The sequence below is a fragment of the Erpetoichthys calabaricus genome, chromosome 17 (genome assembly GCF_900747795.2).
Source record: "Erpetoichthys calabaricus chromosome 17, fErpCal1.3, whole genome shotgun sequence".
NCBI lineage: Eukaryota > Metazoa > Chordata > Cladistia > Polypteriformes > Polypteridae > Erpetoichthys > Erpetoichthys calabaricus.
In genome coordinates, this window is record NC_041410.2 from 26,434,384 (window position 1) to 26,460,000 (window position 25,617).

Below are 25,617 nucleotides of genomic sequence, written 5' to 3' on the forward strand. Positions count from 1 at the left end.
GCACATCATCAAAAACCACCACTCCCACCATGAAGCACAGTGGTGGCAGCATCATGATGTAAAGATGCTTCGCTGCAGCAGGTCCTGTGAGGGTAGAGGGTCAAATAAAAGCTGTAATATACAGTGAAATCCAGGGGGGAAATCTGATACTGTCTGCAAGAAACCCATGCCTTGGGGGGAGATGTGTTTTCCAGCAAGGCAACAACCACAAGCATAAAGCCAAATGTACACAAGAATGGCTTAAAAACAACAATGTTAATGTCCTGAACTTGTGGATGGACTAGAAAAAGGTTGTTGACTCATTAGCCCCATGCAACCAGACAATGTTAAAGAGTTTTGTAAAGATGAATGAGGGAAAAGGCCAAGTCCAGATGAGCAAAGCTGACAGAAACCTTTGCACGAGACTTGAGGCTGTCATGGCTGCTGAATTACTCTAAAACAGACTTGAAGGGGGTGAAAGCTTACGTAATCAAAAATTTTGTGTTTTATATTTGAAATTAATGTAAACCACTCAGCAGTGATCTGTTGTCACTTTGACATGGAAGAGTCTTTCTCTATTAATCGGTGTCAAAAACGTCAGATTAAGTCAACTGTGATTAAATATTGGATACAAAATAAAATGTGAAAATACTTGAATACTTTTAATAGGAACTGTGTCATCTGCATTTTCTTCATAAAATATACCATCAGCAGGCAGTTTTGGATTGATTTAAGCTGCAAACAATAGGTGATCTGTAAAGCAGGTGGGTTCAGCCCAGTGCCTCACAATCATTCACATCTCCAGCATGCGCCTCCACACACCTTCTCTTTAATTATTGATCCACATTCAGTGGGCGCAAGGACAGGAGCTGTGTGCTTTGCTTTTCTTTTGTTTCTTGAATGCTAGAAAATCAAATAGAACACACATTCAGTATATATATATATATATATAAATGCATATGTATGTGTGTGTGTATATATATATATATATATATATATATATATATATATATATATATATATATATATATATATATATATATATATATATATATATATACACATACTGTATGTATATAAAATGTATATATATATTTTTTTTAATATATATCATGCAACAAGTACAACTCCATAATATATTTTAGCATTTATAGATAAGTTATATACTCACATAAATTTTTTATTATGTCGGCTACATCGGAATTTGCAGGCTGAAAGTGAAAAGGATACAGAAAGAAAAAAAGTCATTACAACTTAAAGAGTCCATGAATAAAATGCACTGTAAAAAATGTATTCTTCTCAAGGGGTGCCAACATTTTAACATAAAACTATAAAGCTGAATGCTGTTTTCCAGTCTTCTATCTTCTAGTTTTACTTTCCATCTAAGAATTAAATTCCTGACTAATTCCTGTAATGCACTTAAAGTTATTAGAAATGACCCATTAGCTTAAAGACATTTTTATGAGCCCTCTCTGAAGCACTGACACTTTTTCCTTAGACTCTTTTAAAGTACTTCACGGTTGGCAAACATCTCCTTCTTCAATATATGATCTCTGCATTTCAATACAAGACACAAGCTCAGGGGAAAGTGATCACTAAAATGTGTTTTAGTGTAATACTTTGTCATGGTGCTCTGTCCTGTCATTTGAAACTGCCAGGATTGACTCAAGATGTCTGACCCAACTGGATTAAGTAGATCTGAAAATGAATGGTTGGATGCTGTGCCGGCATGTTAAATGATGCTGCCTGAAGTAAGATGCATGTTTGCTGTTCCCCCTACCCACATATTCTTAGGAGCCATGAGATGACACACTTAGTCCATACACACTACATGCTGTGATTCAGCCTTTACAACATAATACTCCTGCAATACAGGAGTTGTGAATTTCCCCTTGGGATTAATAAAGTATCTATCTATCTATCTATCTATCTATCTATCTATCTATCTATCTATCTATCTATCTATCTATCTATCTATCTATCTATCTATCTATCTATCTATCTATCTATCTATCTATCTATCTATCTATCTATCTATCTATCTATCTATCTATCGTACATCTTCAGAACAACAGAATAAATAATGTATATCATTTTGGAAAAAGGGAGAAAAGACTGAAAAATGTTAGTTATAAAACAATGAAAACTGGCATTAAAAGCATTTAAATATATCAATCCTTCACCGCTTCTGTTTAACGCCACATGAAGTCCTTTTTAACAGACATTGTACCTGTGACTAACACACCTTAATAACATTCCTGAATTTGCTAAAATTTACAAAATGACAATCAACATATACACAATACGATATTTGAAAAATCATGAAAATGAACAGCAGTATTAGGTTCAGACATGTGGCTTCTAAATGCACATGTGTCATTATGATTCTTGGACACTCGTGGTGCAGCGAGGCGGTGGAAATTGAGTTAGATAAAATTTGACACTTGTGAAGGTCAAATGAGGCAAAGGAGATGCAAAGAAAAGTTGGGGTGCAAACCAGCTCTGTTTACTGTTATAGGCCGAAAACTGAACAAAAAGCAGTGCGTGGTGGTGCAACAGAAAACAGGCCCAATCAGGTGCCTTCATAGCCTCTGTGGCTTCTTTAAAGTTTCATCACTTTTCAGTGGGTCTGAGTCAGGGAGGTCCACCATTTTCTGTGAGCTCTCGAATTTATATGGTCCTGACCAGTAGAGGCATGGCTTTGGGCGGGTCTTATGTGGCCTTAATGGGTGACTTCTTGGAGCTACAGAGGACAAAATATATGGAACTGGAAAATGGCTCCCCTTCTTGCCCCAGTGAGGTATTGCATACCTTATTGGAGCCTGGAAAGTGATCATCACATGCCCATGCCTGACACATTTTTGAAAAATATAAATATTTCTTAAAATTCTTAATGATAGTTTTTAAACAAAGCACTGGATGTGTATGTTCATATGGTCATATTTAAAGGTCATACCTGCTGTGTAATAAAATTTCATTATATTAAAAAATACACTATTCTACGAAAATGTCATCTTTACCAAAATGTTGCTTTAGGTTGCCTTGCTGCTTCACCCCGTGCGCTGGCCCTGGCTAGAAGAATGCAGTAAAAAAATTAAAATACAAATAAGAAGAGATAGATAATCTATCTACTTTATAATAAAACAATTAGATCTATGTGAGTGGCCGTCCCTCAGAGCAATCTGAGCACGTTGGGCAATACCAAGATAAAGTAAAATGAGCTGATTATTTCCTAGGATGTATTAAAATAATTTTGTTGGTACTCATATTTGCATAATACATGAAAAAGAAATGTTTAATTATTTCTCCTGCCTGTTCTTCCACTCTAACTTGTTGCCTGTGTTTATAGATACAGTATATATGTCAAGTCACAGTCAGGGTTCTGCCCATGTCTGGAGTTCAAATTCATGTTTTTATCTCTTTTATTCATTTGTTTAAGTTGCTTATGTGCATTTTTGTTTATTGTTGGGTTTGTCTATGTATATAAGCTGCTTTTTATTATTTTCCATGTGTTTTGTGGGTGGTTCTCTCAGAGGCGGGGCCACCTGCCAATCACTACCAGGAACTGCCTTCCGCCCTATAAACCTGCAGGTTGTTCCACAGTTTCTGGCACTTCATTTTGATTGCACTCTGGAGTCAGGGAGTTAATTGCGTTTTTACTGTGCTTATTCCTTGGTATATTATTGAGATTATTCTTCATACTCTGTGTTTGACTACCTTTCTGGATTACTGTATTTGGATTTTGTTTGCCTTGACTGTTTTTGGGCAATTCCTTTGCTTCTTCTGCTTCAAAAAACCTTCATTTTGTGAGAATAAACTTTTTATTTCACAAAGGTGCTTGCCCTTATCACTACTTTGGGTTTAACGATGATATTCCTCTCTAGTGGGTATTTTTTTGGAAGTGCCTTTTGCTTTGGAACTCGTAGTTCATGACAATGAAAGGCAATGTAACATACAAGGGCTATAGCAGACGTTTGGGGACATTATAATTAGATTTACATAATGAAGAGTATAAAGGGAGAATAATGTCACCTTAGTTCTCAACTGAGAAAAAACAGATGTCATGCATCACAATACTAATGATCACATAGTCGGCAATGTGCATCATTATTATAAACAACATAGATGCAGCCATGAAAAACAACTGCTTAAAGGTCTCCACTAACATAACTCATTTTAAAATGACAGGCAATAAAGATAAACATTAAAAAGAAACTTTAAATAAATGGAAAAAAAAATGAATGAAAATTAATCTCCAGATTCTAAAATAAAAGTGCGCAGCACAAATTGTCATTACTGGTGAGTTAGTTTGACAGAATAGCACTTCCTCCATCTTCTCCTACCACTAAGTTTTCTAATTCTCTTCTAATTTCTCCTTGATTGTTATTTGAATGAATCATATACCTGACTATTAAAAGAATTTAATGTTATAGCCATAATATTTAAGAGTAACATCTATATTGGAATCCATTCATTCATCACCAAATACGATTAATCGAATCTGATGGTACTGCAGCCAGAGCCTTTCTTGGTACCTCTGAGCAGAGCCAAAACTTGATTAAATGGTGTCACACACGTGTGCATGGGAGGCAGCCAAAGGGCTCAAAGGAGGATAATTCCATGCCGGACCAGGGGGTGGCAGAGTGCAATGATCCTTTCTCTTTTTCCTCTGCAGACCATCAATGGGAAATTCTACCTGGGCCTGATGATGTCACTTCTGGTTCTGGGCCTTATAACATCACTTCTGGTTATCTGCCTAGATTACATCATTTCCCGTCTGGCTTTAAAATCGCCATGTTTTGTCTGTCACCTCAGTTCTGTTTTGGATTAATGTCTGTAACAGCCATTGGTCAAATATTTGCCTTTTTTACAACCAATTCTCAAGTATATGAGGTGGCTGCCCGAAACCTTTTTGCAGTGTTGTTTTTTGCATCATTTCAGAGCGGCCATTGTTGCACAGAGCACACACCAGCACTGGGCCAGTTTAGAATCACCTATAAAATTAATACAAATGCCTGTTAGATGTTAAAAATTAACTGAAGCAAAACCCATACAGTCATTGAGGAGATCATACAAGCCCCACACAAACAATGACCGGATCAGGATTTAAACCCAGTCCTCTGGGGCCTCATGTATAAAACGTGTGTATGCACAAAAATGCTGTGTACGAACGTTTCAACGCTCAAATCACGATGTATAAAACCTAAACTTGGCATAAAGCCATGCACATTTGCACGGTAGCTCCATCCCTGGCGTACGCAAGTTCTCCGCTCAGTTTTGCAAACTGGAGGCACCCAGCATCAAAGCTGTGCTACTGTTCCAGTGTGGTTACCCTTTCTTTTTCAGATCCACATCTCTGATGTGGCTTTATCATATACACTGAAACTAACTGCATATTTTTTATTAGTTTAAGGCATCTGATTGTAATTAACCTGTAACAATATAATGGTCCAGGGAATACCCAAAGTATTCCAAATACCACAGTTGCTTTAACGTTGTTACTCTCACTGTACCTTCTTTTTCTTCTTTCAGCTACTCCTGATAAGGGTTGCCACAGCGGATCATCTTTTTCCATATTACTCTCACTGCACCACTCAGAGTATTTATATCACTGTATCTGAGTGAGGAATCACAGATCTGCAGCAGCTGATCAGAAAGATAATTATTGGTATAAAGCAACAAGCACACGCTGTCTTAGCCATGGTGTCTATTGAACTGCTCTTACATGGCAAGCGCTTCAAAGCCTTTCCTGTATGGACCTCGTGGTTCAGAAACAGTTTCATCCCCAGAACTATAAACGCACTCAATCAGTACATCAAGTGCTCTTTGTAGAACTGTTTGTACTTATTAGTATAATCACCTCACTGTAAACTTGCACTACAGTTATAATATTGCACAATCTGAGCCGCTTTATAAAGCGTGTATTTACATATGATGATGATATTATTTCTAAGATGAAATGCAGCAAAATATGTTTATTATATTATATAGATAAAACTTTAACTTCATTTAAATAATCTATATTGTTAATAATTAAACATGTGAGGTCACGGTGTCGCTACGCTAGCAAGAATCTGGCACTCTGTTCACAGATTGTTCCTGCCTCGCGCTGTATTCTTACTGGGGCCGGCGCGACACTGGGTGGATAGATGGATAAAATAATTAAGCACATAATACAAAGATATTTCGATGTTCCTTAAAAGTTTTGAAGAATCAGCGTTCTAAGCTTACAGATGGCTTAACGTCTATTACAGAGCTGATTGTGTGGCGATTGGGTATTTGGAGAAAGAAAAGTAAGGACAGGAATTGGAGGTTAGTACATTTGAAAGAGACAGTACTGCTACAATAAAGTATTTCATCGAAGGTCGCGCACCAAGCATCTTGAATGAGACATGAACAATCACTGCGCCACTGTGTTACCATGTTTAATAACATGCTTTAACTCCTATCATCATGAAAATCATATCATGTATACATCTCAGTATTTTAATTATTCAGAAAGCTGTAATATTACGAATGTAATGGATTCTGTGTCCTGTCGGAGGAAGAGAAATCCCGAAAGCATGTAGTGATTCACACACATAGAGCACATAGAAGATCAAATACAAAACAAAGTATTTAATGTGCTGCTTTAGTTACGATGTGATGTCAGAAATTAGTAAATTAAACAATTTTAAGATGAAGTTTATGATGTTCTACTTTAATGACAAAATAAACTACGTGATTAATGTGGAAATTTCGAGATTAAAGTTGACATTTTGTGCAGCAAATATGGGTTTGGAAGATGGAAGGATGAATGAGCAATGAATATGTACAGAATGAGACATGTGAAAAATCATAAAAAAGAATACCAATATCATGGCATAGTTTTGAAATGTGCTGTTATGCATCATAATGACTCTTGGACTGTACTCTTTCTGCAGATATTTCATGAGAATTCACTAATCCTGTCTTATTCATGTTTTTTGGACAAGTTTTTAATGCCTTGGACTTTAAAAATACAATGTACAATTTTTTTTCTCTATATTTGCAAAACATGAGTCAGCTAAAGTGACTGAGTCATGGCAGAATGATCTACCAAGATTTACTAAACACATTTGATAGGGAGGAGGCCCAAAGTGCACAGAAGGGATTGCATCTCTCAGATGACCTAATAACACTTGGAATTTCCCAAGAAGAGCTGGAGACTTTTTTTGGGCTTGGGGAAGTCTATTCTAGTCTTACTAGCAAGACGTTCAACAGGAAATACAGGCAGAAAGTGAGATTAGATACAAGATGAGTTTTAAATTATGAATCATCAAATATTTTTCAAATGAAAGTTAGCATCTCCAAAATAACATATGCAATAATCATCATAGTATTCTTTGTCCAATTTTCAATAGCCTCTGGTCCTATAGGAGAAGCACTGAAGAGATCTGAGAACATCTGGCTATCCTAAATCAGTATGTGTAGACTTTAGGAGGTTGAAGTACTCTTCAGTTTAATCAGGCTCACCATTCTTACATTTTTTAAGAGTGAGTTTCAGATCAACCTTTTATTGAAGACCATTTGAAGGCTAAGTCTGTCAAAAAGGAAGGAGAAGATTTTTATTTCAATGAGGTTAAGTGGGCCTTGTAATATCCCACGATAAAAAAGTGACAGGTATTAGGGCATTTGAAACTCCAAATGTAGCGACACACAGGAACACTAAGTAAGTTCTCTATGAAACTTTGAGTGACTTAATGCAATAACATTTGATCGAGGAGTTGCGGGTACCATGTGCTGATGTTAAGAGTGGTGTTCCACAGTTGTCAGTGCTAGGGCCGCTGATATTATTAATATATAAATGATTTAAATAGGAATATAAGTAATAACCTGGTTAAGTATACCACGATTGGTGGATTGGCAGATAATTTGGAATCTGTTATATCATTACAGAGGGATTTGAACAGTATACAAGCTTGGATGGATTTGTGGCAGATAAAATTTAATGTCAATAAATGTAAGGTGTTATACATAGGAAGTATAAATGTTAGGTTTGAATACACAATGGGTGATCTGAAAATCAAGAGTACACCTTATAAGAAGGATTTAAGAGTCGTGGTGGACTCAACACTATCAACTTCCAGACAGTGGTCAGAAGCCATTAAAAAGGCAAACAGTCCAAAGGAGGTTCTGTTCAAGCTTTATAATGCACTGGTGAGGCCTCATCTGGAGTACTGTGTGCAGTTTTGGTCTTCAGGCTACAAAAAGGACATAGCAGCCCTAGAAAAGGTCCAGAGAAGAGCAACTAAACTGATTCCAGGGCTACAGGGGATGAATTATGAAGGAAGATTAAAAGAGCTGAGCCTTTACAGTTTAAACAAAAGGAGATTAAGAGTGAAGAGTTTAAAATTATGTAGGGAATTAGTACAGTGGATCGAGACTGTTGTTTTAAAATGAGTTCATCAAGAACATTGGGACACAGATGGAAATTTGGTAAGGGTAAATTCTGCACAAACATTAAGAAGTTTTTCTTTACACGTAGAACCATAGACACTTGGAATAAACTACCAAATAGCGTGGTAGACAGTAAGACTTTAGGGACTTTCAAAACTAGGGTTGATGTTTTTTTAGAATAATTAAATGGATAGGACTGCCGAGCTTTACTGGGCTGAATGGCCTGTTCTTATCTAGACTGTTCTAATATTCTAATGTTCTAATTTGTACAAGCATAGAATTAAACTACTGTAATGATTTGGATATGTTAATGAACAAAAGCATTACAGCTGATCCAGAAGTAAATTTAGAATAAAATTAAGAGAACTGGGTAGGCTCTAGAAAGCATCACTACTAAAATAACGAAGCATTTTTATAAAACTCATGATGTGTGTATATTTGGCTTTCCTTTAAACTAAAAGAAAACAACAATCAGCACATCTAATGAGTAGCAATATCAAGTAAATGCAGAGTTTGAGCTAGCAACTTTCCTCTTTCTGCACTACTCATCATTTAAAGAAGCTTACTCAGGTTTGTTAGTGTCCAAGGTATGGTACTCACCAATCAGGAGGAGGAGTCCGACTACGGCAATGACGGCTGCAGTCACCAAGCCACAGAGGCGCAGTGTTTCATAGTCTAAAACACAAATGAGCTCCAGTCAGTGATCAATACCTGCGTTAGAGAGAAGCTCTGTCTGTGGAAGCTAATTTTAGGTTATGTAAGTCTTCATTAGCACAATCAGTGCTCTGAAAATATAGATCACATGTGTCTTTTAATTAAATGATGGCTCTATTCCCCAATCTATATACAGTACAGTACACTAGAATAGAGGCATAACACAGAAAAGGACAAGACAACATGAATAAAACTAAACAAACAAACATAGAGAGAAGAAAAAAAGAACATGAATTAAGGTAACTTTCTACCTTTTATATCTTAAATTTTAAGTTGTGCCAACCATAACTCTTCTCTGTTTCTCCCAATAAAATGTCTAACTTTGAATAGACTAACATAAATCATGACAATTGTTTGTTTTGCTTTTACTTACTTAGAAAAAAAAAGTTTTAGTATTTGCCACATGGCACATCATAACTAGTATAGATAAGATCTGAAGAAAAACTTGTTCTACTATGTGTGTTTATTGTGGCCTCTAGCGAATGTCCCAGAGCCCCAAACCCCAGACACTTTTTCTCCACCTACAGTCCTGGGACAATTTCTGTTTCATTAACTCTTCTTCCACAACACACAATAAAATTTTATTATTCTTACTCTACTCCTCCCAGCTTTGTCCACCTCCACTCCCATCTCCAACTCCCCAGGCTGTGAAGAACAACATCTTTTGAGCCTAACCAGGGAGTACATCTAATGCCAAATCACTGCCTCTAGAATGCAACTCTGGATCAGGTAAAACCACCTTTCAATAGATCCACCTGATGGCACCTGTGGAACCCAATTGGGCAGCCCTACAATGAATTTCCCCTTGGGATTAATAAAGTATCTATCTATCTATCTATCTATCTATCTATCTATCTATCTATCTATCTATCTATCTATCTATCTATCTATCTATCTATCTATCTATCTATCTATCTATCTATCTATCTATCTATCTATCTATCTATCTATCTATCTATCTATCTATCTATCTATCTATCTATCTATCTATCTATCTATCTATCTACAAAACCATAACTTCCATGCTGCCCTGCAGGCATTCAAATGGGGACTTGCCAGAAGGGATGCTGTCCTCCAGGTAACAGGTGAGCGATATGAGCATAGGAGGCAATCTCCTAGTGCCCTTCATCTGCCCTAGTCTCTCAACTGGGAAAGGGAACACTAATCGTTCTAGATGAGATGTCCCAACAGTGTCTATCCACTATACTGACCTCCTGGCCAGGTAAGGAACTCCTATCCATCCTCACTGGAACAATAGTTCAACTGCATCTTCCATTCAGCTGTCCAAGACCATCCCCTGTGTTGGTCATCTGTCCAGGTAAGATAATGAGGGTCCATCTCCATCAGAACACCCGTCCATTCATTACACTGTTTTACTCAGAGAATACCAAATTAGAACCAGTGAAAACCAAGAACTAGGGATCTTTACATGCAAGAACAACATACAAGATGGACTAGGCCCAAGTTGCTCTCACCCTTGCACTTATCTTTGCTGAAGATATGCACACTTCTGGTGATTTTCTTTTTTCTCAGTAGAGATCTTTTTTTAAATACTAAATGACAAACAGATTTATTAATGCACTTAACACCTTTCTTACTTTGATTTTTGATTTCATATACTTTATTAATGCCCAAGGGGGGTCAGAGTGCAGGGTCAGCTATTGTACTCTGTTTGAATTTTACTATTAGTGAAACACAATTCATCATAGGAAATTTTTTGAGAAGTGAAACACTTGAGTTTTGCTATGAAATTCAATTTTGCATGAATCATTTTTCTCATCATAACTCACTATGAACTACAGCTCTACCCATTGAGATACTATAGCTATAGGCAGTGCAGGGATTGGGGCTGGGGGTACATAGTGAATGCATGGTTGATGTTATGCAAGGCTATATTATTAGCATGCTTGCCTATTTGATGATGGAATGAGAAGGTTCGTGGTTCTATTATTCTCAAGACTCCATAAAATTTAATTATGATCTTTAATGTAGTTTATGTGCTTGATGTATGTCATTGATTGTGGTCATTCTTTTAATTTCACATGAGGGCAGCCATATTTATTTTGCACCTTGTTTGTCTTTTGACCATGATTTCTCATTTTTCAGTCATCTATCGGTTGTTTCATACTTAAAACAGTCCTTGGTACCCTGCATGTCATAACAAGTCTTAGTTTATATACATACAATCCTTAGGGTTTACCGTCTCATGCAAAAACTCACAAACTGCTGGACCCTTAACCTTGATCTTTGTCTTAATCGAGAGCTTATGACGTGACATGCATAGTGGTGGCAGAATATTCAAGATGCTGGCTACCTTGCTGATGTAACAGGGCCTCAAGTGTTTCTAATAGCAAGCCATGGCTTGCAATAGTGAACAAAAACAGAACAGCCATGCGGGCGTTCACTCTAGATGACAAGAAATTTTCAGCAGTGACGTGATCACGAGTCATGGCTAATGGGAAACGAGCAGACATTATTGTCTTGCACCATAGCTGGCACAAAAGAACATTTGCACAGACCCTTGCCATGGCTGTCAGAAAAGAACATTGACTGTCGAAGATGTGACGAACAACTCCGTAATAGAAAAGGCACAAATCTGTGGTCACAAACAACTCCATGAACCACGGTGCACAGGGTGCACTGATCATTAACTCCAGGATACTACCTCTGATTGATGAAGGATCAAGGCAGATAGAAAAGTGGTTACTAACTACTCTGTGAAAGGAAAGTCAGTGAGCAACACAGTGACATGGCAGAAATCTGCTATCAATGAAGCCCTTGAGACACAACAAGAGCCGTGACCTCAGCTCATCATCAAGCCAAATAGATGGGGCATTTTACTGACGATGAACGAGAAAAAATGAGATGGCAGGATACCGCAGCACATATTAATGCAAGAATTCACCCTGATGAACAATTCAACCAGGATCAACAAAGGTCCGCACGTTTCCTAGTTGAAAAAACTAACTTATTTTATTTGCCCCCAACACTAATTTTTATTGTTTCTTAAAGAAAAGCTCTTATTGTAATGCCAGATGCCCCGGCCACCATCTTATATAGGTTGGATGAGATGATATAATAATATGTCTAGTGGCTTCTGAGTCTTGTAACCAATAACTGATGTAGCAACTACAATAACGCCATGGCCATGGCCAAGAATATATTGACAGAGATAAATTTATCCAAAATGATATGAACATAGGCTATAGATGCCAAAACCTCAGAATTATTACAAGTACACTCTCAGTTGACACAATTAATTCATTTTCTTCTATACTCAACCTATGTAAAAGTTAAGTGTTAAAATGAATTAACAAACTAACTTTTAAAGGACTTCATTTATGAAGCCTTCAAGAAAATAAGAACCCCTCAGAATGATAGACCCCGCAGAAATCAATTTTTTTAAGTTGCACAGCACCCTCTAGGGGCAACATCAAGACTAGTCAGGCTCTGCTGTTATTAAAGTCTTTGGCTCTTCAGATCTCTGTTTTCTGGAGTGACAGAGCTGTTATGCTCAGTTCAGCACACACCTACATTACGAGATTTCATAATGATCCCAACATCCTGCTCTATATGACGGTAAGGTATCTTTGGAAATTAGCATATTAATGAGACTTCTTCATGTGTCTGCTGCATGCATTATTCATTTTAATTAGATATGCATAAATTATATTAGAAAGCCAGTTCAGTGAGACTAAGACATTTGGAAAACAGATCAAAGCCTACCGTACTCAAACGGATGAAGCTCCCCAGGTTGGCCACCTGCAATTAAAGCAGATTTGATGTCTTTTATCTTTTATCGACTCTTAAGGTTACAAAAAGAACAGAGGCACATATTGATTACATTTCCTGCTGCTGTTTTCAATTAGCTGCTAAAATAAGGTACGCTTAAAATTAAATAAAAATGTACTCTGTTTATTAATCTATCAGCATGGCACTCACGGCTGGTGACATTTGCTGCTCTCATCTGGTTAGTAAAGTTTGCTGCTGCATCAAGAGATGAGAAGGTGGAATTCTCAGGTGAGCTGCTGTTGCTTTTGAGGTCACCGGGGGCAGAGGGCAGCATGAAGGCAATGACTGTGAACAAAAACACACCGTCAATAAGGATTTTACTAATAGCAAAAGTAGCCACTTAAAATACACTTTCAGTTTTAATAAGAAATGCTATTTAAATTAATAAAATAAAATGTCCCATTTACCTTATACTCATAACATTTATAGCATGTTTTCAATATGTTATACAATAGAGGTTGGAAGCATGTACTGATAGAGCGTTGCTGCACCCGCCACACGATGAACCACCTGGATTGGCACCCAAGTACAGTAGCTCAGAAATACATAAGAACGACACATAGAGGGCTGCACATGTCCAGCATCCTTGGTATTGTACAGTGCCATTCATATCTATCTATTGTCACACAAGTGCGAGTAGAAGGAAGCTGTATGGACCAAGTGAGGGTAATTCCAAGCCAGGCCAGGGGATGGAGGGGTGCACTAAACCTTCTTCTGTTACCTCGATAGACGAAAAATGGGAAAACCTGTCTGACTCATCCCTAAAGATGTCACTTCCGGTTCTGGCGCCTAGAGGAACGTCACTTCCGGGTATGAGGTCAGAAGAAGGTCACTTCCGGTTCCCTGACATCACTTCCGGTCTTGGCATTTAAAGCCACAATCTTACCCACTATTCCTCATTTCTTGTTTGGATTCCAACAAAGACACTACTGTCTTATTCTCAAAGCCCATTGCAGCCAGGGATATCATACGGTTGGCTGCCCCAAACCTTTTTAAGTGTGTCGAGTCTGATCTTTTTACACTACAGTATCTATCTATCTATCTATCTATCTATCTATCTATCTATCTATCTATCTATCTATCTATCTATCTATCTATCTATCTATCTATCTATCATGCCTGAGTATAGTATATGGAGACAACTGCTAGACAAATCAAAAAAATCCATAAAAAAGTATCATACTACTCGTGTCACATAATCCACATGTCAAGTCATCCAGTTGTATCCTCACAACATCCTAAACACATTTATGTTCACTAAAATATTATTTTTTTTTTCTTTTCTTTTTAAATGTTTCTTTCGTCTTTCTGGTGTTTTTCCTACCACAATATCTGTATATATTATTATTATTATTATTTTTATGTACTTGTTTATTTAAGTTCTGTAACAAGCCTAATTTCTACATGGGGACAAATAAGCTTCTATCATACAGGCAGTGTGGTGTAGTGGTTGAGGCTTTGACTACAAACCCTGAGGTTGTGGGTTCAAATTCTGCTACTGACACTGTGTGACCATGAACAAGTCACTAGTACTACATTTGCTCCAATTGGAAAACAAAAAAAATAATGGAACCAATTGTATCATAAATGTTATAAGTCACCTTGGATAAAGGTGTCAGTCAAATATTAAATGTACGTCATATAGTAATACAAGGTAAGTTCAGGTTTTCTTGACTGATCTGTCAGTATCTTGCTAAGTACATTAAAGCAACTTCATATGCAAAGAATCACTCCCAGAATTACAAGGTTCTTGTCAAACAAACGTTCTATGAGAAACCACACAGCACAATAAAATACCATTCTAGAACTCAAAATTTTTAAGAGTGTATATGGAGACATGAAGTAATCGCACATTCCTCGTCTCACATAATCCACATATTAAGTCATCCAGTTATATGCTCACAACAGCCCAAACATATTTTTGTTCACTAAACTATTGTTAAATAAACTGCTTCCAGGAAACACTCTTGTGAAAGCAAATGGAAAGCACTCAGACATCAATGAGCATTTTAACTGAAGACCCGCCTTCTCACCTCACTCATCGGTCAGGAATCCAAAAAATACACATGACATCTCAGCAAGAGTTTGCCAGTAGGCACACGGAAGACTCTGAAGTCAGCTGGAAGAAGGTTCTGTGGTCTGATGAGATGAAAATTGAGCACTTTGGCAAACAGGCTAGAAGTCATGTTTGAACACTGCATATTATCACTGCATATACACAATATCCAAATTTTTTGGGGATGTTTCTATTCATGCAGGCCTATAAACCTATCGACAACATTAATTTTTTTATGCCTCCAATTGCTTGATCACGATCGTTCACACTCATATGAGGATGACAGGCACAACTCATTCTGGGAGAAAATGAGTAGGTAGCAAGGAAAATGAATGCAGCAAAATACAGGAAAACCTGATGCAGTCTACAAGAGGCTTATGCTTTTGGAAAAAATTTGTTTCCCACCATGACAACAACCTCAAGCATAAAACCAAAGCTACACAGGAATGGCTTCAAAGCAACAATGTGAATGTCATGGAGTGGACAAGTCTATGTCCAGATCTCAATCCAACTGAGAATTTGTAGCCCGACCTGAAAAAGGTGTTCACTCCTAATCCCCATGCAATCTGACAGCGCTTGAACAGTACTGAAGAATGGAGACAAATGGCAGTGTCCAGATATGCAAAGCTGATAGAGACAGAGCTGTGCACACAGACTTATGGCACTCACGGCTGACAAAGGAGTATCTATTAAATACTGAGATGAAGGGGGTGAATACTTATGTGATCAATCATTTTATATTTGTAATTAACTTAGATACCTTTGCAGGGAGGCGGCAATAAAGAGACATGGGTTCACTTCCCAGGCCCTCCCTGCACGGAGTTTGCATGTTCTCCCCGTGTCTGCGTGGGTTTCCTCCCTCAGTCCAAAGTCATGCAGGTTAGGTGCATTGGCGGTCCTAAATTGTCCCTAGTGTGTGTTTGGTGTGTGGGTGTGTGTGCCCTACGGTGGGCTGGCACCCTGCCCGGGATTTGTTCCTGCCTTGCGCCCTGTGCTGGGTGGGATTGGCTCCAGCAGACCCCCGTGACCTTGTGTTAGGATATAGCGGGTTGGAAAATGACTGACTGACTGACCTTTGCAGGGACATGTTTTCATTTTGTCATTAAGGAGTCTTTTTTGACAAAAAAAACAAATTACATCTACTGTCAATCATCCATCCATCCATCCATCCATCCATTGTCTCCCGCTTATCCGAGGTCGGGTCGCGGGGGTAGCAGCTTGAGCAGAGATGCCCAGACTTCCCTCTCCCCAGCCACTTCTAGCTCTTCCGGGAGAATCCCAAGGCGTTCCCAGGCGAGTCGAGAGACATAGTCCCTCCAGCGTGTCCTTGGTCTTCCCCGGGGCCTCCTCCCGGTTAGACGTGCCCAGAACACCTCACCAGGGAGGCGTCCAGGAGGCATCCTGATCAGATGCCCGAGCCACCTCATCTGACTCCTCTCAATGCGGAGGAGCAGCGGCTCTACTCTGAGCCCCTCCCGGATGACTGAGCTTCTCACCCTATCTTTAAGGGAAAGCCCAGACACCCTGCGGAGGAAACTCATTTCAGCCACTTGTATTCGCGATCTCGTTCTTTCGGTCACTACCCATAGCTCATGACCATAGGTGAGGGTAGGAACATAGATCGACTGGTAAATTGAGAGCTTCGCCTTGCGGCTCAGCTCCTTTTTCACCACGACAGACCGATGCAGCGCCCGCATTACTGCGGATGCCGCACCGATCCGCCTGTCGATCTCACGCTCCATTCTTCCCTCACTCGTGAACAAGACCCCGAGATACTTGAACTCCTCCACTTGGGGCAGGATCTCGCTACCAACCCTGAGAGGGCACTCCACCCTTTTCCGGCTGAGGACCATGGTCTCGGATTTGGAGGTGCTGATTCTCATCCCAGTCGCTTCACACTCGGCTGCGAACCGATCCAGAGAGAGCTGAAGATCACGGCCTGATGAAGCAAACAGGACAACATCATCTGCAAAAAGCAGTGACCCAATCCTGAGCCCACCAAACCGGACCCCCTCAACGCCCTGGCTGCGCCTAGAAATTCTGTCCATAAAAGTTATGAACAGAATCGGTGACAAAGGGCAGCCCTGGCGGAGTCCAACTCTCACTGGAAACGGGTTTGACTTACTGCCGGCAATGCGGACCAGGCTCTGGCACCGATCGTACAGGGACCGAACAGCCCTTATCAGGGGGGCCGGTACCCCATACTCTCGGAGTACCCCCCACAGGATTCCCCGAGGGACATGGTTGAATGCCTTTCCAAGTCCACAAAACACATGTAGACTGGTTGGGCAAACTCCCATGCACCCTCCAGGACCCTGCTAAGGGTATAGAGCTGGTCCACTGTTCTGCGACCAGGACGAAAACCACACTGTTCCTCCTGGATCCGAGGCTCGACTATCCGACGGACCCTCCTCTCCATAAACCCCTCCTTTAACCGCCACTTTATCGTGGTGGAGGGGTTTGCGTGTCCCAATGATCCTAGGAGCTCTGTTGTCCGGGGCTTTATGCCCCTGGTAGGGCCACCCAAGGCAAACTGGTCCTAGGTGAGGGATGAGACAAAGAGCGGTTAAACAAACCTCCTATGAAGAAAAACAATTTTGGACGGCATTTTCCCTTGCCCGGACGCGGGTCACCGGGGCCCCACTCTGGAGCCAGGCCTGGAGGTGGGGCTCGATGGCGAGCGCCTGGTGGCCAGGCCTGCACCCATGGGGCTCGGCCGGGCACAGCCCGAAGAGGCAATGTGGGTCCCCCTTCCCATGGGCTCACCACCTATGGGAGGGGCCAAGGAGGTCGGGTGCAGTGTGAGTTGGGTGGTGGCCGAAGGCGGGGACCTTGGCGGTCCGATCCTCGGCTACAGAAACTGGCTCTTGGGACGTGGAATGTCACCTCTCTGAAGGGGAAGGAGCCTGAGCTAGTGCGCGAAGTTGAGAGGTTCCGGCTAGATATAGTCGGACTCACCTCGACGCACAGCTTGGACTCTGGAACCAATCTCCTTGAGAGGGGCTGGACTCTGTACTGTCAATCAATGTTGTATAATAATAAAATGCAAAAACTTCCAAGGAAGAATTCTTTTTATAGCACTCTATATGATAATGTGGCACCCACACATCTGACCCTTTCTTACATTGTGCTGGATACTGCTGGTGCTCTTCTCTACCAGAAGACAGTTTCAACCTGTAGAAAACTTTTGTTTTATGAGGAGATAGGAGTTAAAATTAACAAAGCAAAATGCTGGAGACCCAAACTGTCCTACAGTTGATGCCAGTGTATCTTTTCCCTGTTTCTAAATAAGAACAATATGATAATGTCATCTCAGTGCCTTTCTGCAATAATGGCTCAGGCTCATCAATAATTAATCACAATGGCTGTCTGTGCTTCCATTTGCTTTCTTTCATTTTTTCACTTCGGCGCTCTGCACTTTAAAGTTTCTGCCACCAAAACAAAGGCAGTCTCATATTGAACTTCCATCCATACATTCATTATCTAACCCGCTATATCTAAACCACAGGGTCACGGGGATCTGCTGGAGCCAATCCCAGCCAACACAAGGTGCAAGGCAGGAAATAAACCCCGGGCAGGGCGCCAGCCCACCACAGCATATTGAACTTAGAGAAAGAAAAAATGAAAGAAGATGAAACTCTCAAATTCACCAATTCACAACAGAACAAAATGTGTGAGATGGGACATCGGAATGGCCAACATTAGATAACTTATAAGACATACTGATTAATAAACCTATCAACAAGATTCATTTTTTTAATGCATCCATTTACTTGATCAAGATCGCTGATGCTCGTACGAGCATGACAGGCACAACTCATTCTGGGAGAAGACAAATAAAGAAAATTGATCAATTAATTTGTTTAAAATAATTCTTCCTTTAGCAGAACAGAATCCCCATCATTTCTCTTGCTTATACTTTTTTCTATATTGAAATGCAGTGCATTATCAAAACAATGCAGACAGCTTGTGGTTAAGGAGCCATTCCAGCTCCTCATGCCAAGTACTGCATTACTTAGATTACTTTTCCTCTGAGACGAGCCCTAGTTGCAGGCCTTTTGAGGTCTGTCCTCGAAGTCCATGGTGTGCATCATCTCTTAATTAAAGGCTATTTCGTTCATTTATTGAACTTATTTTGCTAACTTTACACCTGAGCTCTATTTCAGTCTGCCAGATATTATCAAATAAATAATATGACTTCAAATAAAAAATGTTTATCTTATTTCAGGGCTATGTGTTGGTAGAGTTTGATCTGCCAACACTGGGCACTAGGAGGGAGCTGGAGAAAGAGCACCAGTCTATGTGGTGTTATGGGTCCACAGCTCTTTCAGCAAAGGCCGTTTTGTTTTAAATAAATAATCGCCGCGCTTGCGGCTTAGCAAGGGGGCGTGGTGACTGTAGCGAGCCGCAGGGCGATCTGCGGTGTGGGCTTTTCTCACCTAAGTGCACAGGTGAGAGACTGCCCACATCCGTGATCGTTCCTGTGGCTAATGGGCTGCAGCTGCCATGTCCTCTCTGCATATATAGAGAAGCGCGAGCAGGTTAAGAGGAGGAAAAAGAACAAAAAAGAGAAAGGAGAAGGAAACGGGGGCGGCAGAAGGAAGCAGGAAGAAAGGCGGCAGGAAGGCTAGAAAGCCGGTGCGGATGAGCGTGCGAGCGCTCGCAGGTAGCTTTGTGGAAGCCTGGGTGTTAGGCCGTCACCCAGGAGTCGTAGTAGTGGTCGCTCCTGCTGAGTGAACGAGTAGCGGGGGTGACCAGTGAAGGGCGACTAGCAGTGTAAGGCCAAGAAGGCAGCGGGAGTCAGCAGGCTTGGATGTAGGAGTCCCAATGTGAGCGTCCTGGCCCTTGGGATTAAAGCCAAATCTCGATCGGGAGAGCGGAACCGAAGCCAGGGATCGGGAAGCATCCAGATCAGTCATGTGGAGAGAAGGCCAGCTGCAGAAAGGGCGACTCTCCTGTTGCGTGGCCCAGATGGGAGAAGCAGGAGAGCTGCCAGGTAAAAGACACGGGGCTTTTGGTTTTAACATATTACTTCCTGTGACATTTTACCTCATGGTTTTTTAGAAGAGTTTGTTTATTGATTTTAACCTCCACGTTTCACGTTTCATTTTATGGATTATTTATTTATTTAATGAAGACTTTGAATGAACTGCACAGCACTTTATTGTGAACCCTGTTTTGTTCTATTTTGAGTAAAAGCACTTAGCACTTTTAAACCATCCCCTTGCTCATTGTTATTGCCTCACTGTCTAGCTCATCGGTGACATTACCGACGGTGTTGGGTTCAAGGGCTCCCTAACAGAAGATGGGAGCGTGGAGCCGAACCCGCATCGTCACAGTCCATTGTTAGGCATTCTCATACACCAGCTCTCTTTTGGCCAATTTAGAATCAAAAATCAAGACAGCACAGAAGTCTTTGGAGATGTGGAAAGAAAACCAGACTACCTGTTGAAAAAACACACAACTTGCAAATGTTGCAAAGACAGCAACCAAGCATCAAATGTATGACCTTTGAGGGAGCAGTGCTAGCCCCAGTGCCAATGGGTCTCTCCTTACTACCCTACCTAAATAAATCTAATGATAAGTAGGCAATTTTTATATTTGTTATTGCACTTTTTACTTATTTTTCCTGCCTAGTATCCCTCTGTCCATATTCACAATCTTGTAATTGCACTGAGTAGGTTGAGCAACCAAATGAAGAGATAGATTAGTGCAGTGGTTCTCAAACTGTGAGGCGGGCCCCCCTAGGGAGGCGTGAAGTAATAAAAAGGGAGGCGCGAAGATGTGAAAAAAAGAAAGCAAGAATCGAAAATATGAAAAATACATCTATTGAAACCAAAACAAATCAACTTAAACTACATTCTGATGGTAGAAAAATAAATATAGAGTTAGATAAATGTCGATAAAAGTTAAGTAGGTATAATAAAATATGCATCTATGATATATCATTAATTAAAAAAGAACAAATTGGTATTAGTGGGCTCCTTTCAAAAAAAACATTAGGGGGGGCGCGATTAAAACTGTTATGAAAACTCAAGTCGCAAATACTTAAAGGTTGAGAAACACTGGATTACTGAATGTTACACAATACATAGTCATAAAACATTTTACCACATCTTCCTTTAGATGAAAGTCAGAGTGTGTCGTACAACTGTGCACAAATCAGGATTCAGTTCTGACTGACACACCCGTCATTGCAGTGCAGACTTAAACCAGGAGCTGACAGCTATGCTAATATGAACATCGGTGAGATTTTTGATTCTATAAGTATTCACCCCCTTCTTGCCAGTATTTAGAAGATGTGCCTTCAGCGTTAGTTCTTTGTGCACAGGCCTCTGCCATTTTTCCCCAATTCCTATTTACAAAACTGCTCAAGCGCTGTTAGGTTCCAAGGGGTCATGAGTGATCAGCCTTTTTCAAGTCTTTTTCAAGACTCTGACCCGCTTTCAAGCCATTGCTCTGTAGCTTTGGCTTTATGCTTGGGATCATTGATTTAATGGAGCACAAATTTTCTGCCAAAGCGTAGGTTGCTTTCAGATTGAATCAGGATTTCCTCCAGGATTTCTTTGTATTTGTTTTCCCATCTACCCTCACACACCTTCCTAGGCCTGCTGCAGAGAAGCATCCCCACAGTCTCCCCACAATTCATGGTGTATCTGATGGTCAAAAAGATCAATTTTTGTCTCATTAGCCCCTAGAACCTTTTTCTAGCTGTGTTCAGACTAGTCTCCCATGTACCTTCTGCTAAACTCTAGCTGAGATATCCTGAGTGTTGTTTCGCTTTGCCACTCCCCAGTAAAGCTGTGGAAAAGCACCCGGGCATCAGTCATTATCTACACAGTCTCTCCAATCCCATCTGTTGTTCCTGTAATTCCTTCAAAAATATCAGATGTGTCTTGGCATCCTTCCTCACTAGTCTTCTTCGTGCACCCTCACTCAGTTTGTATGGATGGCTTGCTCTAAGCAGATTTACGGCTCTGCATTACCCTTTCCATTCTGTATAGTGAGAAGTCAAGCAAAATTAAACCTTTTATTGACTAACTAAAAACATTACAATATGCAAGCTTTTGAAGCAACTCAGGCCCCTTATTCAGGCAAGAAGATACATCTTGCCTGAAGAAGGGGCCTGAGTTGCCTCGAAAGCATGTGTATTGTAATGTTTTTAGTTAGTCAATAAAAGGTGTCATTTTACTTGACTTCTCACTACATCCATAATTGCTAACATGGTACAACACCCTAGTACTTCTTTCCATTCCTTAAAGATTGATTCGACTGGACACAGGGGATATTCAGTGACTTGGACATTTTCTTGTCTCTGTGCACTGATTTGTATTTGTCAATCCCCTTTTCATGGAGTTGCATGGAATGTTATTTTGTCTTCATTGTGTAGGCTAGGTCACCATATTGACTAAGCACAAGATGGACCTCTCAGATAAGGTGCACTTAGACTACAATTAGTTGAAATCCCCAACTACAGTCAGGTCTATTGAACTAAATCTGTGACTTCTAAAGCCAATTGGCTGCACCATTGATAATCTAGAGTTGTCATATAATAATACTTATGCAAACAGTTGTTTTGCGTTTAATATGTGTAATTAATTTAGACTATTTTTAGACCATTTTGCAGAGATCTGTTTACACTTTGACCTTAAGGAGTCTTTTTCTATTGATTATTATCACAAAAGGTAAAAAGTCCATTGTCGCATAATAATAATAACATGAGGAAATTTCCAAAAGTGTGAATTCTTTTTATTGACACTGTGCATAAGACACTGCAACTACCTGGAATAAAACATTAAGTCAAGCCAGCAAATATCCCTAACATAAAGTCTGTCGAGAGTCCAAAGGGCAGTCAATTTTTGTAAGGATTTACTGAAAACACTGCAAAGCCATTCCAAAAGTAGGTTTTATAATGATTAAAAATGAATGCAAGAAATGCTAAGTTTTTAAGCAAGAACGAAAATTGTGCTAAAAACCAATTTGCTTAAAAAAGTTCACAGATGTACACTTACTGATCTACCTCTTCAGAGCTGTCTATTTGATATCAAATGGAGCCTTTAAAATCTGTTTAATCATTTAGAAATATGGTCAGAGCTTCACAATATTAATAGTCAGTGCTGTTAGTCTTGTCACAACGGCTCATTCCTTAAGCAGACCAAAACCAAAACCTGGAAATACAGTAGTCCTTGGTGGTGAGTGCGAGTGGTAAGACCCTCCTGATTTTGTACCCCACTAATTTTTCTCATTTCTATTTCTCTTTCTCTGTATTAGATGAACATTAACCAAAACAAGGTGAATTGATTCCCCCACCACAGTCCACTCACAGATGATTTTAAAGACTGCTCATTTTTCCCAGCTTCACAATGTAGGAGTTCACTTGAGCACACCACTTTCTTTCACATAATCAAAATTAAAAATGAAAGAAAGGAAACGGGTCTCAATCTCTGCTTCATGACATCTCTGTTTGGTTGAAGTCTGTCATTTGCAAATTGATAGATCAACTTTCTTTAAACTGTTTGTGAAAGTCCAAGCTTTCTTTTTTGTCTAAAGTGTATAATTGCACTCTATTAGGTGTTTTTGGCTCATTCACTTAAAGCTGTAAATTATTAATATCACACCCATTCTGTCTTTCCTTCTTCTCGCCTGTCACCTTTTTCATTGCTCTTAACCTCCTTCATTGCCACTCTGCTAGCTCTGCTGTGATATCTGATTTGGCTTGTGCTGCAGGTCCAAATAACAGACTCTCAGAAAAAAAAAAAAAAAAAAACGGCTAACAAGATAAGTTGTATTATCATGCTTACCTAGAAGCTGACAGTGCAGGTCCATGTCGGTGACAATCCAGGTCCACTGAGCACTCGCCACACAATGTGTGTCTGTAATTCAAATGGGGGCGTTTGTGAGGACGGGCAAAACTTCCAACAGCTGTTTTGTCATCCTTTGTCACTTCTGCCTCAGGCTTGGAAAACAGAAGAGAAAATAAACAAAAGGCAGACCACAGTGGCAGAGATGCTCACTGATCTCAAAATGCTGTCTCTTTGCTTATTTGTAAAGCTCCTTTCTCACCCTGTGCTAAATTAAACTGATGTCTCAACTCAGTCCACCATCTTCATCTCCATCAGGTTCTGTTTTTGTGTCGAAATTTTACTGCGTTCCTTTCAAATTTATTCAACAGATCACACCAGTCGCCCACACCAAATCCTTAAATTTCTGTGGATGCACATGTTTTAGTATTATTACTCACAAGCCAAAGTAGAGTTAAACAAGGTGCAGCACAAAAATACAGCCTGGCAATAAACACTGTGGTGGACGGCCGGGGCCCCTATGATAGAAGGACCAGGGTGGAGGACACATCCAGGGCAATACAAGAGGGCAACCCCCTCGGACTACATCGTGGCTACAGGTTTGGAGCTCAGAAGCTCAACCCTGATGGGGCCCGTGGCCAACACCAAGGGGTGCCTGGACCACAGCTGGAAGTGCTGCCGGAAGAGGATTGGAGAGCACCTGCAGCACTTCAGGGTGCACTATAAAAGAGGCCACCTCATTCTGTTTGGGGAGCCAGAGTCGGGAGGAGGAAGATAAAGCTTGCTGGGAGAGGAGTGGAGGCAGCAGAGACGAGAAGGAGAGAGAGAGAGAGAGAGAGAGTAGGGACTGAGCAATATTGCTGGGACTATGTTATGCTTGTGGGGAACGGGGAAGACGTTTTCCGACAAGGGACAAAAGCAAATAAAGTGTGTTGTGGTTTTCCACTTGTGCTTTACTGTGCCTGTCTGTCTCTGGATTTGGGGAGCTGTACAGTTCCGATATACCACAACACATTAAAATTGTGAACACCACAGTGGATACTGTAGTCATAATATAAAATATATCTTAATCAAATGCAATATTAATTGAATGCTATAATTACATATGCAACACCTCTGTGGGTGAAGGATGTGCACACACAACAGCAAAACAAAGAGTGATGAAATGCTAACCTGCCATGTGGAGCTCCCTCAGTATGTGTTCAGTATCATTTTTTTTTTGGATTGTGAGTGCCCAGTTCATCCATAGTGAACAAACTTAGCAGCTCTGCTTGACTTCTCATTCATGGATAATACTAGTGCAAGTCCTGATCCTACTACTTGTTAGCTGCATTCAGTCTCCAGAATCTTTTCTAATCTTCTCTACAATCAAAGTATGCATTTTGTAATATCCATATTGTCTGTTTGTTTCTCTTCGATCTAGGCATCTTATTATCTCTTCCACTTCCTATTTTTTCTATTTACAGTTGAAGTCAGTGCTCCTGTACTCATTTGTTTCAACCCTTTTTTTATAAGTCCAAACCAGAGTCTGCTCTCTGCTCTCTCCTCCTCAAAGCTTCCTTCAAAACTCTCACAGTTATTCTGGATTGGCTAACAGACCTTTCCCCATCCTCTGCATTGTGCTGGAAAATCATCTTTCTAAATATCAAAAACTGCTCTAAAATCCTAATCACCAACACGCGCAATTTAAATTTGTCTATAGACCAGGGGTGTTGAACTCCAGTCCTGGAGGACCGCATTGGTTGCAGGTTTTTATTCTAAGGTCTCAGTAAGGTTGATCTCTCAGGTCACCAAAACATCTTGATGGTGTTCTTAGACAAAACAGAAAATAAACAGTTTTGGAAATGCCTGCTGTAG

At 40.2% G+C, this 25,617-nt stretch overlaps 1 protein-coding gene across 3 annotated transcripts; it reads right to left on the reverse strand.

Annotated features, from left to right (window-relative positions):
- Positions 1–782: 782 nt before the first annotated feature.
- LOC114667652 (phospholemman-like) lies at positions 783–24,204 on the reverse strand. Of its 3 annotated transcripts, XM_028823029.2 has the most exons (6): positions 23,761–24,198; positions 13,054–13,188; positions 12,838–12,873; positions 8,998–9,072; positions 1,151–1,190; positions 786–882 (listed from the first exon to the last, which is right to left on the reverse strand). In XM_028823029.2, the coding sequence occupies exons 1-6, from the start codon at positions 23,783–23,785 to the stop codon at positions 813–815; spliced, it is 381 nt and encodes a 126-aa protein (XP_028678862.1). In that variant the 5' UTR covers positions 23,786–24,198; the 3' UTR covers positions 786–812. The 3 variants fall into 3 exon arrangements, with proteins under 3 accessions (XP_051776529.1, XP_028678862.1, XP_051776528.1); XM_051920569.1 differs by lacking the exon at positions 8,998–9,072 and having other exon boundaries at positions 783–882; positions 23,761–24,204; XM_051920568.1 differs by lacking the exons at positions 786–882; positions 1,151–1,190 and adding an exon at positions 4,886–4,973 and having other exon boundaries at positions 23,761–24,202.
- Between the last annotated feature and the right edge of the window lie 1,413 nt (positions 24,205–25,617).

What these genes read in the sequence shown, in the direction of transcription:
- LOC114667652 (XM_028823029.2), bottom strand. Translation starts at nt 23,785, where the DNA reads ATGGACCTGCACTGTCAGCTTCTAG. An exon ending in CCTGCACTGTCAGCTTCTAG is followed by an intron (nt 13,189 to 23,760) that starts GTAAGCATGATA and finishes TTTTGTTCACAG; the next exon opens with TCATTGCCTTCATGCTGCCC. An exon ending in CGACATAATAAAAAATTTAT is followed by an intron (nt 883 to 1,150) that starts GTGAGTATATAA and finishes TTGATTTTCTAG; the next exon opens with CATTCAAGAAACAAAAGAAA.